General features: G+C 35.0%; 1 protein-coding gene across 2 annotated transcripts; it reads left to right on the top strand.

The window, feature by feature from the left end:
- Positions 1-11,223: 11,223 nt before the first annotated feature.
- On the top strand, positions 11,224-15,975 carry LOC104811357 (elongator complex protein 2). 2 transcript variants are annotated; one of them, XM_010538020.1, is made up of 10 exons: positions 11,224-11,509; positions 11,598-11,685; positions 12,471-12,556; positions 12,675-12,828; positions 12,943-13,103; positions 13,187-13,855; positions 13,993-14,317; positions 14,528-14,745; positions 14,853-15,030; positions 15,182-15,975. In XM_010538020.1, the coding sequence occupies exons 1-10, from the start codon at positions 11,363-11,365 to the stop codon at positions 15,673-15,675; spliced, it is 2,520 nt and encodes an 839-aa protein (XP_010536322.1). In that variant the 5' UTR covers positions 11,224-11,362; the 3' UTR covers positions 15,676-15,975. The 2 variants fall into 2 exon arrangements, with proteins under 2 accessions (XP_010536322.1, XP_010536323.1); XM_010538021.1 differs by having other exon boundaries at positions 12,946-13,103.
- Positions 15,976-16,334: the final 359 nt, after the last annotated feature.

Below are 16,334 nucleotides of genomic sequence, written 5' to 3' on the forward strand. Positions count from 1 at the left end.
AGAAGGGTCTTGGTCCGGAGCTGACCACACGTGGTCCGCCGGACCAAGCCTTCAGGTCAGCCGGTCCCCGAGCTTCGGACTAAGCCTGGTCCGCCGGACCAAGCTCCTGGTCCGGCGGACCGGGATCTAGAAAATTTCCATAATCCGAATTTTAGGGTTTTCTAATCTTATTTAAGTTTGGGATTTCGTCCAAACTTAATTAAGACCGACCTAAAACTCAGAGAAACATCCTAGAACCCTAGAGAATGTGTTCTCTTCGATTTCTATTGTCCCGGGATTGGATCTCGTCTCTTGAATTACCCTTTTCTTCACTAATCCTAGCAGATTCGTTCCAAATCGTTTGGAATCCTTTCCGTCGGTGTGGATACGTGTAGAGGGACTGTAACATCAGTCCTAGGTGATTTAGAACAGGCCCCGGATCGAAATAAACTTCAAGTCTCATCGAGAACGAGGTAAGTAACGATTCCCTCGGTGATATACACGATCTTTCGGGTTTTGCTAGTTTGGTTGCGTGTGACGTTTGACTAGGTTTAGATCTTTCTTCCGCTGCATGAAACCTAGTAAACCAAACCCTAGATCGATATGATCGCACGCTAGGAACCCGTAGATAACCCCAACAGGTTGTACTTTAGTTTTGCAGAGTTACAGGTTTCAAAGATGGTTGGATGCGAAAAAGAACGTTTATGGAGCGTTAGAGATGAAGTTCGGATGAGGTACTCATATTGCGAGATCAGTAACTTCCTCTACAGAGGTCCAAATCATGCGAGATTACATCATTGAAAAGAGTGTTTCAAGAGCTTCGCGTAGACGTCAAAATCACGCAAATCCGACATCGGAGCAGAAAGTTATGAGCAAATTCGTGAAGAGTCCGAGTCAGAGTTTTGACTCGGTCGAGTCAGAGTTTTGACTCGGTCGAGTCAGAGTTTTGACTCGATCGAGTCAGAGTTTTGACTCGATCGAATCAAAACCCAGCTAATTCGCGATTTTCAGCATCCTAATGGGTAAAGGACTCTTGTGACCCAGCATAGGGTTATAAAATAGACCTAGCCACGTCCTAGAACAGGGAGAGCTTTAGAGAACACTTAGATACAGACTTTTGGAGAGTTTTTGGTGAGAGAAGAATAGAAGTTCACGGGATTTCGGGAAGAAGAAGGAAGATTCGATCTGGAGACTACACATCTACATGAGCTTTTCTCTCCTCTCTTTTATCTCTTTTCTTTTGAGCTTTTTGTTGTTTTCCATGAACCGTGAGTAGATCTACGGCTGTGGGTTAGGGATTCGTTTGTGTTTTGGGTATGTTTGAACCCTAACTTGGTTGCGATTTGGATTTGTTTCGGTTTTATCAATTTGCACTTCATGCCAATTGATGTTTGCTGACCCCTTGATCAGTTGTTTTAGATTCTGAGCTACATAGGAATATGGGTTTAGTTTCGGATCAAAATCGATATAATAGATCGTATTATTCACATAGGAATATGGTTTGATCAATCTAGGGTTGATGATAACGTTCTTTATGCATCTAATTTGATAAATCACATAGGGATATGGATTTAGAGAACTTTAGATAGTGAGTTATATGTCGGGAGGTGATTTCTCCATTTTTGTTGCTTGATGATTCCCGAATACAAATTCAATATCGTGATTCTCGCATGCTTAGCATATACCCATATACGCGAATACGGTCCCGATACCCACGGTCATATTTGCTTAATAGTTTACACCCTTTTTATTTGCTTTCTTATTTTAGTTATTTTAGATTCCACATACTTCCACCATCACTTTCACTTGCTTGCTTTGATTTAGTTTCGATTAGGGTTTAGACTTAGCTATCGGTCCTTGCGTTCGACCCCGTGTTACGACGATCCGTATCCTTACGGTGAGTTGTGAATCGGGTTATAAATTCTAGACTCGGTACACACGTATCAGTTGCGCACCAAAGAAACGAAACGAACCGAAAGTGATGCGAAAAGGTTATACGCAAAGTAATCCAAGCAAGAATCCAAGCAATGGTGATCTAGCAAAAATCTAGACTAACATAAAAACGCCTAGTCCCCGGAAATGGCGCCAAAGACTTGATGCGCACGCATCGAGTCTTATATTTAGTACCCGATTCGTACCACTATCCGCAAGTATACGGTAGTTGTAGTACCGAGGTCGAACACGAGGACTATGATTAGTCTATCTCTAAGCTAGATTGGTGATCGAATAAAAATATGGATGATGGTATGTGTTGGAATAAAAGTAAGTAAATGAAATCAACGGGTTTGCAAACAATGATTTCAGACGTTGTAGGTTCGGAATCCCTCATGAATCGCATGGATGGTTGATGGTGCTACAATGTCTAGGGGTTTATCTTCCAAATGGGGGTTTCAAGCACTTCATCTAGAGTTTGTCTCTCCCGAGCTTAAACTCACTACCTAGAGAATCGATTTACCCATCTCCCAATGGCCTAAATGATCTCTAAATGCATTAATATTCCCTATCATGAACCCTAAGCAAGTTAAGCCATCTCCCAATGTAAATAACTCACTCATTTGATGTTTGGTTCCAAACAACATCCCCATATCCCTATGATCAATGTGTTCTATCATCTTATCAACTAGGGTTTCATCCAAGTCAATAGTATTAAGCACAAAACATCAAATCCATGGAAGAAAACTCATAAACATCATAAGTTAAGCATAGGTATCCATACAAAAGTGGGGATCCCTCACCCACAACAAAGTTACTACTCCATATATAGGGTTTCAAAACAAAAAGCAAAATGAAGAAACATAGAGAAGGAGAAGAAAAACTCAAGATGGTATTCAATGGTGGTCTTCTTCCTCTCCAAGCCTCTTAGATCTCCAAAATCCCTCTTGCCTCCTCTCCAAGGTGATTTTTCTCCAAAGTGTGTAGCCTCATTTCTCTCAACTCCAACACCCTCTTTTATGAAAGTTCAGAATTAGGTTTTCTCCTCAAAATTCGGGCTTTTCCTTTTTGGACCGCTTTTGATTTCAGGCGGTCGCTCACTGTTTGTTCAGGGTCACCCATTTTTTCTTCAGGGTCGCTCATTTTCACGGAAACGGGCGGTCGCTCATTTTTTTGTTCAGTGTTGCCCACTGTTTTTGTTCAGGGTCGCCCATTTTTCTCTACACTCTTCAAAACGGGCGACCGCCCGCTAATATGAGCGACCGCTCAACATCGAGCGACCGCCCATAAAACGGGTGGGTCGCTCATTTTCTCTGGGCTTCCCGAGTCTTCTCGAAACCTTGTTCTTCCATGTCGTGCTTAGTGAGGATTCTCGTGGAGTCGTCCTGCAAGAAAAAACAAGCAAAACAACCTACCCATGACCATCCAACGTCCTACAATGTCTAGAATGTGAGAAGAATTGTAATGCACGACGTTAGAAAACCGGTGAAAAAACCGTATGATCAAGAACCAGCCGTCGGGATCAAAGATGGAGGCAATGAGGGTTGTCCGTGGCCGAGCCTAGAAACAGAGGGAAAGACCGTGGCTGCCAAGATATGGGCACCCGGAAGTCCGCCAGTTTGCAGCGAGTCTGAGGCTGCCGAACCCACCACGCCGGAAGCGGGGAAGCGGGGAAGGTCCTGGCCGTGCCCAGAGGAGGGAGGAAGGAGAGGGGCAAAGTGGGAAGCCGAGGCGGAGGCCGTGACTGCCAGGATCTGGGCCGCCGGAAGTTCACCGTCCTCCAGCGGTGATGGAGGAGCCGCCCTCGGACTGTCACCGCTTTCGGACTGGTCATGCCCGGAAGGAGGGGAGGGGAGGAGACTTCGCCGGAGGGGAAAGAGGCGGCCGAGGGGCCACCGGCCGGAGGAGGAGAGGTGGCTGCAGAGGAGGCTTCGCCGGAGAGGGGGAGGGGGAGAGAGAGGGGGCGGCTGCCCAGAATCCCTGGGGAGGGAGGAGCAGAGGCCGAGCAGAGGCGGGGCGCCATCAGGAGGAGAGGGAGGGGCGAGGCAGACGGTGCTTTCTGACCGGCAGTGGTCGGCCGGCGGAAGACTTTTTTCGCAGTGGGTTTGTGGCGGCTAGGGTTACACGCTCTCGCCTTCGAGAGAGAACATATAATTAGAAATGATTTGGAATTGTTGTAAATTTCGAAAGAGCTAACGCAATGAATGAAAATGAAGAATATATGCTGTCGACCCCAAATAAACTTAAAAGGGGATATTGATCTTGATATTGATGTTGATGTACCATTATCAACATCCTAAGAAATAAAAGTTATAAAAGTAAAGGGTTGACAAACTTCTAATACTCTTGGAAAAAGAATAACAATATTTAAAAATATGCATTCATATATATATATATACATGTATATGTATATATATATATACTGTAATTTTTTATTTATTTAAAATATAATTATAATTATTTTTAATATATTTTTATGTATATGTATGTATATATTTATATATATATATATATGTATGTATGTATTTGTATATATTTATTGTACTTGCATATATATATATGTATATATACATTTGTATACACATATACATATATATATAATATGTATAATTTTGTAAATATTTATTATATTTTATTTTTATTATTATTTTACTTATTTTTTCTTATTTTTAATATAATTAAAATTATTTTTAATTTAAATTTATATATATATCTGTATATATATATATATGTTATATGTATCGTATATATATTGCAATTTTTTTATTTTCTTTATTTTAATACACTTTGAAATTATTTTTATTTTTTATTTATTTTTATTTTTATTTTTTATTAAATTTTTATTTGAAGTTGTGGATAACTTGGAAAACGATCAACACCGCATCATATCGTCAGTTAACTAATTTAGCGCCATTTAATTTTGATGAATTTTTTAATTAAAAATTCAGTATTTTTTTGTTAAAATTGATTTATTAATATTTATTTTGAAAGTTCAAAAAAATTAATATTAATATATTAGTTATATCAAAGTTCAATAATTTTTGAAATTTTTTGTATATATTATAATCGTCATATTGGTCTGATGTAGAAAATGATATTTCTTAATCAGTTTGGCCAAAATAATCAGAATTTAATTATATTTTATTTCAAAATTTTAGGAAAAAAGATGAATCGTCATGTTTCACCAATCTTTTTTAAAATTTTGGAAAGATGAATCGTGACGAATTTATATATATTTAGGTTGAATAATAGTCGATATGTTTAAAATTAGATAATAATAAATTGGTGTAGTTTAGACGATTTTCTCTTGTATTCTACGTACTAGGTTTTAACCCGCGCGCATCGCGCGAACTATAAATACGTATAATATTTTAAAAAATATTATTAGTTTTAAAATTAAATATATTATATTTTATTTTTTAATTTATAATTCATATCTTAAGTCGAAATGATAAAAAGTTTTAAAAAATATTGAGATAATAATATCTTTTATTTTCAAAAAATAATTTTGAATAACGTCTACATTTATATTTTTGTGTATTATAATATAAAATTAAAGGTTAGAACTCAACTTGGATAGTTCAATCGGTGAAATGAGGATGCAAAGAATCTATTTCATCTCGAATTCGAACTTCAAATTGAGGAGGAGAGCACATATTCTAATCATATGTCTTGCTTCCGGCCTCATGACTAGTCTGGACCTCGATCTAGAAACCCGGTTACCCCAAAAAAATTAAGGATTGGGGTAGTATTTTTAGAAAGAAAAATTTCAAAAAAAACTGAACTACTAATTTTTTTAACGTTTAAAAAAGAGAATAAAAAAAGATTTATATTTTTAAATCAAAATAAGATTTTTTAAAGCGTTAAGATAATGGGATGATATATTTTTTCAAAAGAGATTTGATATAACTTTGGTGTTTATATAACAAATATATTCACCCGTACGTATATCGCACGAATTAAAAATAAATATAGATTTTAAATAATTTTATTAGTTTTAAAATTAAATATAATATGTTTTGTTTTTAAATTTATAATTTATATTATTAAATTAAAATGTGTTTTTTTTTAAATATAGATAATGGATGATGCATTTGTTTGAAAAATAGTTTGTGGATAATTTTTGTGTTTAGATTTTTATAGGTTATAATATACAATTTTACTATAGTAGAAAATATATTAATCCACGTGTATCGACTGCATTAAATATAATCTAAATAATAGATTTTATTATTTTAAAAATATAATTTATGATGAATATAATGTAATTAGCTATATCATATATATTTTTGTAAAGTATTGGGGGATTAATTAAAATAAATTTATAACATAACTTTTCTTTTATATTGATTAGAAATCTACAACACACCTATCTAGATATTAAGTACTAATAATGGATAAGAAATAACTGTTTTTGCATTAATTTCTCTCAATTATGAATTTATCTATTGAAATAACAAATAATTTATTTTTTAAAAATAAACATATATATTTTCCAGCAAAACGAATTTTATATATAAGTAAGGAGTATATCATGCAGAATTTCAAACAGAATAAAGCGCTCAGAAAAAATGGGATGTAAAAAATGATCATATGGGCATCCTATTTATAATATTCGGGGGTTATTACAAAAATATGTGAAGGAAGAGGCTTCACCCTTTCAACCAGCGGTTCTATCCAAATCATTCGTAAAGGAAACGTTTCGTCAAGAACGCATTGGTTCACAACCCAACCATCCCACATCGACACGCAACTTTAAATTTTAAATCCCACACTGAAACGTTATTCTTTGAATCGAATAGTCCCGAATGAAACTTTCAATTCAAATTTTAAACGTTCCGCTCGGGAACTTTGCTCGTTTTCTCCCAAAGAGGAAGAAGTGGGACCAATCGTTTTTAGCTTTAGTCAACCTTGAGCTTGAACATTGTTGATCCAATGGGAGCTCTTTTTATAAGGAAGCTCATTCATTCCTCTTGACCAAAACTTTAGATGTGAGACAACATATAAGGAAGCTTCATTCCTTGTACTTTGTCATTTTTTCAACGTTTGACAAATATTCTTCCACCATATTTTTACATTTATTTTGGATAACCACATTTAAAAATTAATTTCTCATTCACCACAAATTGGGTTTAAGAAATTAAAAATGCTATAATTATCTATTCATTTAGTAGATTTCAAATATAACATTTATCCAATTTTTCTGACAATATTAGTAAATCAAACTAACTAAGAGGACTCCTTCCGTATGACATTTCACTCAGAGTATACATTTCAAGACCCGATTCGATAAGTTTCTGAAAAATCTTCGAAATAATTTACCCGTTGACACCTATGAGACCTTTACCCAACCAAACTGACATTTCACATTATATCCCGTTAAAACCTTAATAATTTCTACGATTTTCATTAGATTCATTTCAAATTCATAAGATAAAGCAAATATCAGTAGAAAATTTATTTATTACATCTTGACGATATTTGCCAAAATCGAAACGTTAATAGTAATAGTGAAATTTATGTGTTTATTTGATATTTTTAAGTTGATATATTTTTATTTTGTTAACATTATAATATTTTGTATAGTTTTAAGTTTTTTTGTGAAAAAATAAAGAGTTCGATTCTTCAAATAATAAATAATAGAAAAAACCTATATTATTTACATTACATTAGAGAAAAGTAACTATTTTGAAAATAATTTTATTTGGGAAGGTGAATTATTCTTAGGAAAAATCGTATATAAATACCTAAATTTTTGCAAAATTCTCATATAAATACCTGAACTATAAAACTCTCATATAAATACCTGAACTTTGTAAACCTTTCAAAAAAATATCCAAACTTTTAAAAATCTCTCAAATTAAACAATATTCGTTAATATGTCAGGATGTCATGTCATCAATTTTTGGAGGATTCCATTATAAATTAATCGTCATTAATGGATTTTAGTTTTATTTGAGAGATTTTCAAAATTTTGGGTATTTATGTGAAAGTTGGGAAAGTTCATATATTTATAAAGAAATCTTATAGTTTTAAATAATAATAGAAATTTGGTTGGTGTTAGAAATGCAATAATTATATATTTCAATTAATAAATATTTTACAATAAAGTATTGATTTAATGTTAAACCTATATAAACTCATAAGTATTTAAATTTTATACAAATTTATTTAATTCCATCAATTTAATGGAATACAGCACTAATAACTATTTCATTTGCCCCAATAAAATTTAAATCATTGTATTTTTTATAAATTAAGATTTGGTCAGTTTTATATTTTAAAAAATAAAATTAATAGTATGTCATATTTGTATGTCATGTATATTTTATGAAAGTAATATTGGTTAAACAACCCCTATGATCCATTTTAAATTTATATAAAATATGAGTTAAAACTTATTTAGTTTAATCTTTTTATTTAATTCAACCTATATTACTAATCGTGTTAAACTATGGGAGATTTTTCTCGAACCAATATGTTTTTATATCTAAAACCCTATTGTTAGAGAAAGAATATATTGAATTTAAAATAATTCAATAACAACATGAAACCAACAAAGACACTTGTTTTCTACTTTATTATGTGCTTTGTTTCTTTGAATTTCTATTTTTTTTCTTGGACAAAAAACCAGGAAATATGGAGGTGAGGAGGGGAAGAGTTGCAATATTACCAGATAAAATGTTACTCAAATTCTAGGTTCAAAACCTAACAGAAGAGAAGAAAAAAACAATGGCTAAAAAAATAAAATTTCCATATGAAAACATTGCGACGAACGTGCTATTTATGTGAATATATATACACACATATAGTAACAAACCCACGACAAATTTTAATTGGAGGCATAGACATATAATATATATATATATATATACCTAAAAAAAAGAAACGCCATGGAAAAATAAACTATACAAAGACATATTTTTAACAGCACTGTGGGCACGTACCCCACTGGCTATAACGTGGGTTTGTCACTGACAAACTGGGTCTTACTTGAGTAGAATGCGTAGGAATATTCATCTATACTTGTTCCGTTACAGGAATGGTGTATCAACTAAAAGCTTCATTGTATAACTAAACAATAGATCAAAAACAAAACAAAAGGGAAAAAACAAAAAAGATGAGATGGGAGAGATAGTGTCCACTGAATGGAACCCTCACCCTCGTCGTGTCTGGCCCCTTATGGTAGTGATATTATGAGAACTGTGGTATTGTTCTGTTTTTTTAGACAGCTTTCCTCTTTTGAATTGAGATATTTTCAAAGGTTCGACGATTTTGGATGAAATATCATATGAATCTTCTTAAAATTGCTTGGGATTTCAGTGAATTGGAATCCTCCCGCCAAACTTGTTGATGGATTCATGTGTTGTTTCTTTGTTGTAAAAATAATGTCACTCTTGCTTTTAACTAACCCTTATATTTCTTTTTCTGACATTCATCCAAAATCTTTCATTTCTTTCCCAAAAATTTCTCATGGATTAAATCAATACAATAATCTTTGAAATAGAAATAATATAAATGCAATTTCAATATCATACTCCTCAAAATTATGTACCAAGTCTTCTAGACTCGCATACAAACACCAATCTCAACGACATTATTTATTCAGTTGGACCAAAGTTCTCTCTCACTTGTCCTTTGCCCATATATATCTACGCAAATAATATACGTATTTGTGTGTAGATATGTGTGTTTGTGTGAATATGAGTTTCACAGTGTAGGAGGGATCTAGAAATCACCAGATTTAGCAAGTACCTCTATTCTTGTTCCCTCGACTTATGCAGAAAGAACAAATCGAACAGTTCAAAAATTATATTTGATCGAAAGATTCGAACAATATTTATCGTATACAAATGATTTGTTTAGTGTCCACCCGAATAGAAAATGTAGAACGGTGAAAGATCGTAAAAAATATGGAAAGTAAGATGATATAGAATACTTACGTGTTGAGAATTAGACACTCATATGTCTCGGGGATCGACAATTCCAGAACATTTTTTCTATATATACATGTATCGTCAATACTTACGTCCAAAAATATGCAAAATAAATATATAAATTTAAACAAATATATATCACTAATATACCAGATTTAAGCTCCTTCTTGTTCGACTTGCTCTTGGGATCAATACAAATATATATATATATATATATATACTCAGATCATGTTAATTGACTCTTCGATCTTTACGATTCATGCACAGATAACTACATGACTTTTTTCTATTATTTATTTGGTAATTGATTATGCATTTGACTCAAAAAAATCTTATTGGAAAAATAAACACATGTCATGTTCTTATATAACTTTACTTATATATATATATATATATATATATATTATTATATTAAAAGCTTGATAACAATTGCTTTTATCGTCCCATCATTAATTTTTTTTATTTTGGGATATGACATTAGCATTGTTTGAACTTGATTAAAATTTATTGAATCTGTTTTTAAATTTTATATGTATTCATGTTCATATTTGTATGTATAGTTTTGAATGAGAATTATTTAGATAATTAAGTTTACATCTCTACATTCAGCTCCATCATTATTATTTTTTATTTTGAAAATCTGATTAAAATTTATTAAATCTGATTTTAAATTTTATATGCATGTACTTATATTCATATTAATGAGTATGTAATTAATGGTATATAATTAATAAGATAGAGAATAAGTTAAAAAAATTTGAGGACACGTGTCGCACTCTCAATAACAACTGTACTTTTATATATAAGATTAGTGTAGACCCAAACATTTAAAGGGGAGAATATTAATAATTAATAATATGGTAAAAAAAATTAAAAAAAAATATCAAAAAAATATTGAACTTTCAAATTTTGACAAAAAAACACTAAACTTTTTATTTTATCAAATAAATATTAAACTTTTTAAGTTTTGACAGAATAAATACTTAACTATTCAACGATTGTCAAAATAAACAACGTGACTGACGTTGCTCAATGAGATGTAAACACGTCAAAAAGAGTTCATGTATTTTTTTGGATCACTAAAAAAGTTCAGTGTTCTTTTATATTAGTTTAAAAAATTTAATGTTTATTTGACAAAAAAATAAAGTTCGGTATTTTTTTTTATCAAAATTGAAAAGTTTATTTTTTTTTTCCAAAAATTATTTATTAAATTCAAGGGTTTTTTTGTTCTAATTACAAGTGAAATTGTGTTTTGATTTGAAAATCTGGAAGTAAGAGATTTTGTTTAGAGTTTCGCAGAATATGGAGGACTTCTATGAAAATACTAAAATTTAAGCCCAAAAAACCCTAAAGCCCTCAGGTAAGAGTTCTTTTCTCTCCCTCCCAAAATTATCTCGCCGTCGGTGTCTCACTCCGGCAATATTCACCGTCGATTGCTCGTCTCCGACAAGAATATCGGTTATTCTTGGTCTTCCTCGTTGTCTTTTCCTGCTTCTCCGTAAGTTTATCTTGAGATGAAGATGTCAGAATGCAGAGAAGTCAAAGCGAAGAGAGTGTTCATAGGAGCAGGATGCAATAGAGTCGTTAATAACGTGTCTTGGGGAGCTTCTGGTCTCATCTCTTTCGGTGCGCAGAACGCCGTGGCTATCTTCGACCCCAAGGTCTCGTTCACTGTTTCTCGATCGGTCGTTTCACTCTCTGTTTTTTTACGGGATTGTATTTGATTTATTTTTTTTGGCCCATTTGCAGATTTCCCAGATTCTTACTACGCTTCCAGGTCACAGAGCTACCGTGAATTGCACTCATTGGTTGCCCAGTTCCAAGTTTGCTTTCAAAGGTACATATTTCTCCAATTTCTTGCTTTTCTACTGTTTTTTGTGTTTTTGATTATGTGGTTTCTGAAACTCCTTTAGTAATAGTTTGAATCCAAGCTCATGATTACGTTGAATCGCACAGATATCACAACAGAAAGGGATTTTGATGCTAGAAGCTTTGTTTTTGTTAATTGGTTGCTGTTTTATGCTCTTATAGTTCAAATAGATAGGAAATGTTGAAGAATTTGGAGTGATGATTGGTATTGTTAGTCGTTGTAATCCATCTGACGATGGGCAGCCGGTGTACAAAGCATCCCGTTGATCGGGATCCGGGGAAGGGTCCCACCACAAGGGTGCATTGTAGACAAACCTTACCTTGTAGAATATTCTGCAAGAGGCTGCTTCCAGGACTCGAACCCATGACCTCTAGGTCACAACGGCAACACCTTAACCGGTGCATCAAGACTCCCCTTCTGTAATCCTTCTGTAATCCATCTGACGATGCTCTCAACAAATTTTTAGGAGAAGGTGAAAGCATAGCTTGTTGTGCTCATTGTATGACCAACAGTTAGAACGATTTTAAAAGTGTATTTGGATTTCAGCTTATTGTGATATAAAAAATAGCTTTATGTTATATTTTCACTGAATGTGAAAATGAGCTTAGGAGACACTGGCCAATTTCACGGTGACAGATATGAACGGTGTTTGAAAGTGTTTAGGGAAAGTTTTTCCGATGATTAAATGTCCGATACTATATTGGATGTTTGCGGAGCGTGATCTCCCTTAAAATTCTGTGACTTATTCGCAGCCAAGAATATGAAGCGGCAATATCTTCTATCTGGTGATTCAGATGGCGTCATCATCCTTTGGGAACTATCCGTTCTCAGTAACAAGGTAAAAACCTCTCTATCTTCAGTCTGATCTAATCTGAGTACTGCTCTTGTTTCCCATCTCTCTGGTCTGGTCCTGCTAGTTTCTCATGTGAATTTGTTTCTTGTTTCTTTCGCAACAGTGGAGGCATATATTACAATTACCACATTCTCATAAGAAAGGTGTTACGTGTATCACTGCGTTCATGGTTTCTGAAGCCGATGCTATGTTTGCTTCTGCTTTTTCTGATGGAGTTGTGAATGTCTGGGGTGTTTCTTTTCCATCGCAGCCTAATGGTTAGTCTTTTGTGTCACCTCAATCTTCCTCGACATCTTGTTTCTTCCTCTCGAGCAAAGAATCTAAGAGCAGGTTATAAGTTGCAATTTTCATCTTTTTGTTCTTTGTTACAGAAGACTGTAAGGTATCATGTCTGGATTCCATCTCTGTTGGCTCTAAAGCAATGGTGGCGCTCTCATTAGCAGAACTGCCTCAAAATCCTGGGCGATTTGTCCTCGTGATGGGTGGATTGGACAACAAAATCAAACTTTACCATGGAGAAAGAATGGGGAAGGTACTGTATTCACCTTTTATGTCGATCAATTCATAAACTTTCCAGACATTATTTTTATTTTCCGGGACCTTTTGTGGTTTCAGTTTGCATATGGTTGTGAGCTCAAAGGCCATACAGATTGGATTCGGAGTTTGGACATCTCATTACCGTTACTCACAACAGATGACACTGCCAATAGTATTGTGCTGGTGAGTTCTTCTCAGGACAAAGTCATACGAATATGGAAAATCATGCTAGGAGGTGACCATGGCTTGCGGAGAAGAGAAATCACTCTGGCTTCTTACATCGATGGCCCAGTTTTCATCTCGGGGAAGCTAACATATCAGATTTCCATTGAATCTATTCTGATTGGACATGAAGATTGGGTCTATTCAGTTCAATGGCAACCTCCAGTCTATAATTCTTCTGAAGAGCATGCATGGAGCCAACCGTTGAGTATCTTATCGGCTTCAATGGATAAAACTATGATGATCTGGAGACCCGAGAAGAAAACAGGTGTGTGGATGAACACGGTGTGTGTAGGAGAGCTAAGCCACTGTGCTCTGGGATTTTATGGAGGCCACTGGAGTCCAGACGGTTTCTCCATTCTTGCACATGGATATGGTGGATCTTTTCACATGTGGAGAAATGTCAGCAGTGAAGAATCTGAGAACTGGAAACCGCAGAAAGTCCCGTCTGGGCACTTTGCAGCCGTGACAGATGTTTCATGGGCAAGAACGGGCGAGTACTTGTTATCTGTGAGCCACGATCAGGTCAGTGGTGCCATGTAAATATCAATGTATTAATGTGAATGATTTTACATAAATACTTCTTTTGCCATTTGTTGTAAAGATAATGGAAACGACTCAGGTCTCGAGATTTCATTCTTCTGATAATTACGATTTTGCAGACTACCCGTGTGTTTTCTCCATGGAAGAAGAGTGAGGTCCATGATACCGAGGATGAGCGGTGGCATGAAATGGCTCGTCCCCAGGTTCATGGGCATGATATCAACTGTGTAGCCTTTGTGCGAGGAAAAGGCAACCACCGGTTTGTCAGTGGAGCTGAAGAGAAAGTTTTGAGAGTTTTTGAAGCTCCTTTATCGTTCCTGAAGACGCTGAACCATACCATTGCTGGAGAACTAAGCTCTCTGATTGATCTACAGGCAGATATGCAGGTTCTGGGAGCAAACATGTCTGCTCTCGGGCTTTCACAGAAACCTATATACGCTCATGGTGAGACAATTCTCTTCTATTTCAGCTTCAAGAAATGTATCTCAAAATTTTACTTGTGAGAAATATGTGCGTTTTTATTAAACGTGTATTTAAGCTAGGAAAAATTGCTACAAATAACATATGAAGTGAGAGAATTGCACAAAAAGTTCCCGTGAATCGGTAAGAAACAAGATAAGGAAATTCACCATTATCGTGAACTTATGGTTTCAGCTTCTAGCGAGCCGGTGGACAGAAGCAGAGTTGAAGGTATTGATACGCTTGAAACTGTTCCAGAGGCTGCTCCTTCGGAGTTGACAGAGCCTCCCATTGAAGAGCAGCTTGGGTTTCATACTCTGTGGCCGGAGTCTCATAAACTGTACGGTCATGGAAATGAGCTCTTCTCCCTCTGTTCTGACCACAAGGGAACCCTTGTTGCTTCGTCCTGCAAGGTATGCTAAGTTGGATTTGATCACTTCAATTCAAATTTAACTGATGGGTAAGCTAAATATTAGGTGGGTTTGATTGAAAATTGCTTATAAAAACTGAAACTTTTCAGGCTCAATCAACATCCATGGCGGAGATATGGCTATGGGAAGCCGGGACGTGGAAAACGGTGGGGCGTTTGGGATCTCACAGCTTGACAGTGACTCACATTGAGTTCTCTTACGATGACACTCTGCTTTGTTCTGTCTCTAGAGACCGTCATTTTTCTGTGTTCTCACTCCGCAAGACAGGTAACTCCAATGAGCTCCGAAATCAGATGCTTATAGCGTAATCCTCGAACCTGTACATTTGAAATCAGATTCCAAAAACTGAAAACTCTATATATTAAGATTATGATTTCATGTTTGCCCTCAAATATTCTTTTCGCTACCTCCTCTGTAGATGGAGGCGAAATCATTCACGAGCTCGTGGCAAAGGTAGAAGCACACAAGAGAATCATATGGGCATGCTCCTGGAACCCGTGTGGCCACCAATTCGCCACTTCGTCAAGGGATAAAACCGTGAAGATATGGTCTGTTGAGGACGATGATTCTCAGGTCAAACAGGTTCTGTCCTTACCTCTGTTTGGGAGCAGTGTCACCGCCTTGGCTTGGACGGTTGTAGATCTTGAGAAGAATGTTGGGTGTTTGGCGATTGGGATGGAGACCGGATTGATAGAGCTGTGGAGCATTGAGATCCAGAAAACAGAGGAAAGAGGCATGGCAGCAACAGCGAGTTTGGTTCTGCGGTTGGAACCACTAATGTGTCATGTCTCTGCGGTGAACCGTTTGGTCTGGAGACCAATCAAGAAGGCTGAGACTCGCCTGAGGATTCAGCGTTTAGCATCTTGCGGGGCCGATAACTGCGTTAGAGTTTTTGATGTCAAGTTTGACTGAAATCGCTAAACGCTCGTTCAGGTTGCGGTTTCATGTGTCGTGTCGTGTCTCTGTGGTGAACCTTTTGGTCTGGAGACCAACCGAGAAGCCCGAGACTTGCTTGATCTTTCAGCGTTTGGCGTCTTGCAGGACCGATAACTGCGTTAGAGCTATCGCCGTGAAATTTGACTGGAAAAGCTGAACGTTCCCTTTAACATCTCGTGTATTATTGTGCAATTTTTATGAGCTGTAATGAACGAATTTTGTTATTATTTTATGGGAGAATAGCCAAAATAATCATATATTTTTATTTTGTTTTAATTTAAATTTGTACTATTTTTGTATTCTATAAAATATGTATCATTATTTTATTCTTAAAAACTTTCTACTTTCAAGTTTTTGGCAAAAAAAACTGTCATCCAAGATAAATGAAAATCCTATGTCAAAAATTAATAAAAATACATAATATTTAAAATTAATAAAATAAAGAAATAAATACAAAAAAAAATAAAAATATACATAAAATACATATATGCATATATAAATATATACATATACATATATAAATATATACATATACATATATATACTCATATACATATATATACATATATATACACATTTATATATATTTCACAGCTAATAAATATGTATTGTCCAAAACATATTTGTGTTGGTTT

The sequence above is a fragment of the Tarenaya hassleriana genome, unplaced genomic scaffold (assembly GCF_000463585.1).
Source record: "Tarenaya hassleriana unplaced genomic scaffold, ASM46358v1 Cleome199, whole genome shotgun sequence".
NCBI classification, from domain to species: domain Eukaryota; kingdom Viridiplantae; phylum Streptophyta; class Magnoliopsida; order Brassicales; family Cleomaceae; genus Tarenaya; species Tarenaya hassleriana.